Consider the following 490-nt stretch of genomic DNA (forward strand, 5'->3'; position numbering starts at 1 on the left):
CACTAAACACAATATCTTTAAAAAAATTCCCTTTGATTCTAATCCTCCCAAGAGCCTTATATCATTTCAATCTACAGTAGCACTACATAGGGGCCATACCTGTCTCATTTGGAGGGACTCGAAACAGGCTCTCCTGCTGGATCACCTTCCTGTGTAACTTGTTGATCTCTCCGGCCTGGAATATTCTCTTCTCTTCTGCTGTCTCAGGAACAAGGGGATTCACAAGCGCTGAGCCTTGGTTGAGGGGGTCTCGAGCCACCATAACAAATACAGCACGAGTGACCTGTGAGTGAAGGATTTTTTTTTTTTTTATCTTTTAAATAAGATCTGAGTATCGTTTTTTCTTTACTGACCTGATATCTTTGGATGTTAATGTGTTGGTGAAAAATAAAGATATTTTGGAATTTAGTTTCCATAATGCACTATTTAATATTATGTATATATGTATGTGCTTTCTTTCACTGTAAGTGCTAATTAACCCAAAGCCTCT

The 490-nt window shown here is 38.2% G+C and overlaps 1 protein-coding gene across 1 annotated transcript in view; it reads right to left on the reverse strand.

The window, feature by feature from the left end:
• Positions 1-490, reverse strand: part of LOC119589490 (acyl-coenzyme A thioesterase 9, mitochondrial-like) — a gene marked incomplete in the record, with an annotated part of 17,787 nt that overhangs the window by 8,417 nt on the left and 8,880 nt on the right. The window contains 1 exon segment of the mRNA XM_037938092.1: positions 100-283. Within this exon segment, the coding sequence (XP_037794020.1) occupies positions 100-283 (184 nt within the window).

The sequence above is a fragment of the Penaeus monodon genome, chromosome 25 (genome assembly GCF_015228065.2).
Source record: "Penaeus monodon isolate SGIC_2016 chromosome 25, NSTDA_Pmon_1, whole genome shotgun sequence".
Classification (NCBI taxonomy): Eukaryota; Metazoa; Arthropoda; class Malacostraca; order Decapoda; family Penaeidae; genus Penaeus; species Penaeus monodon.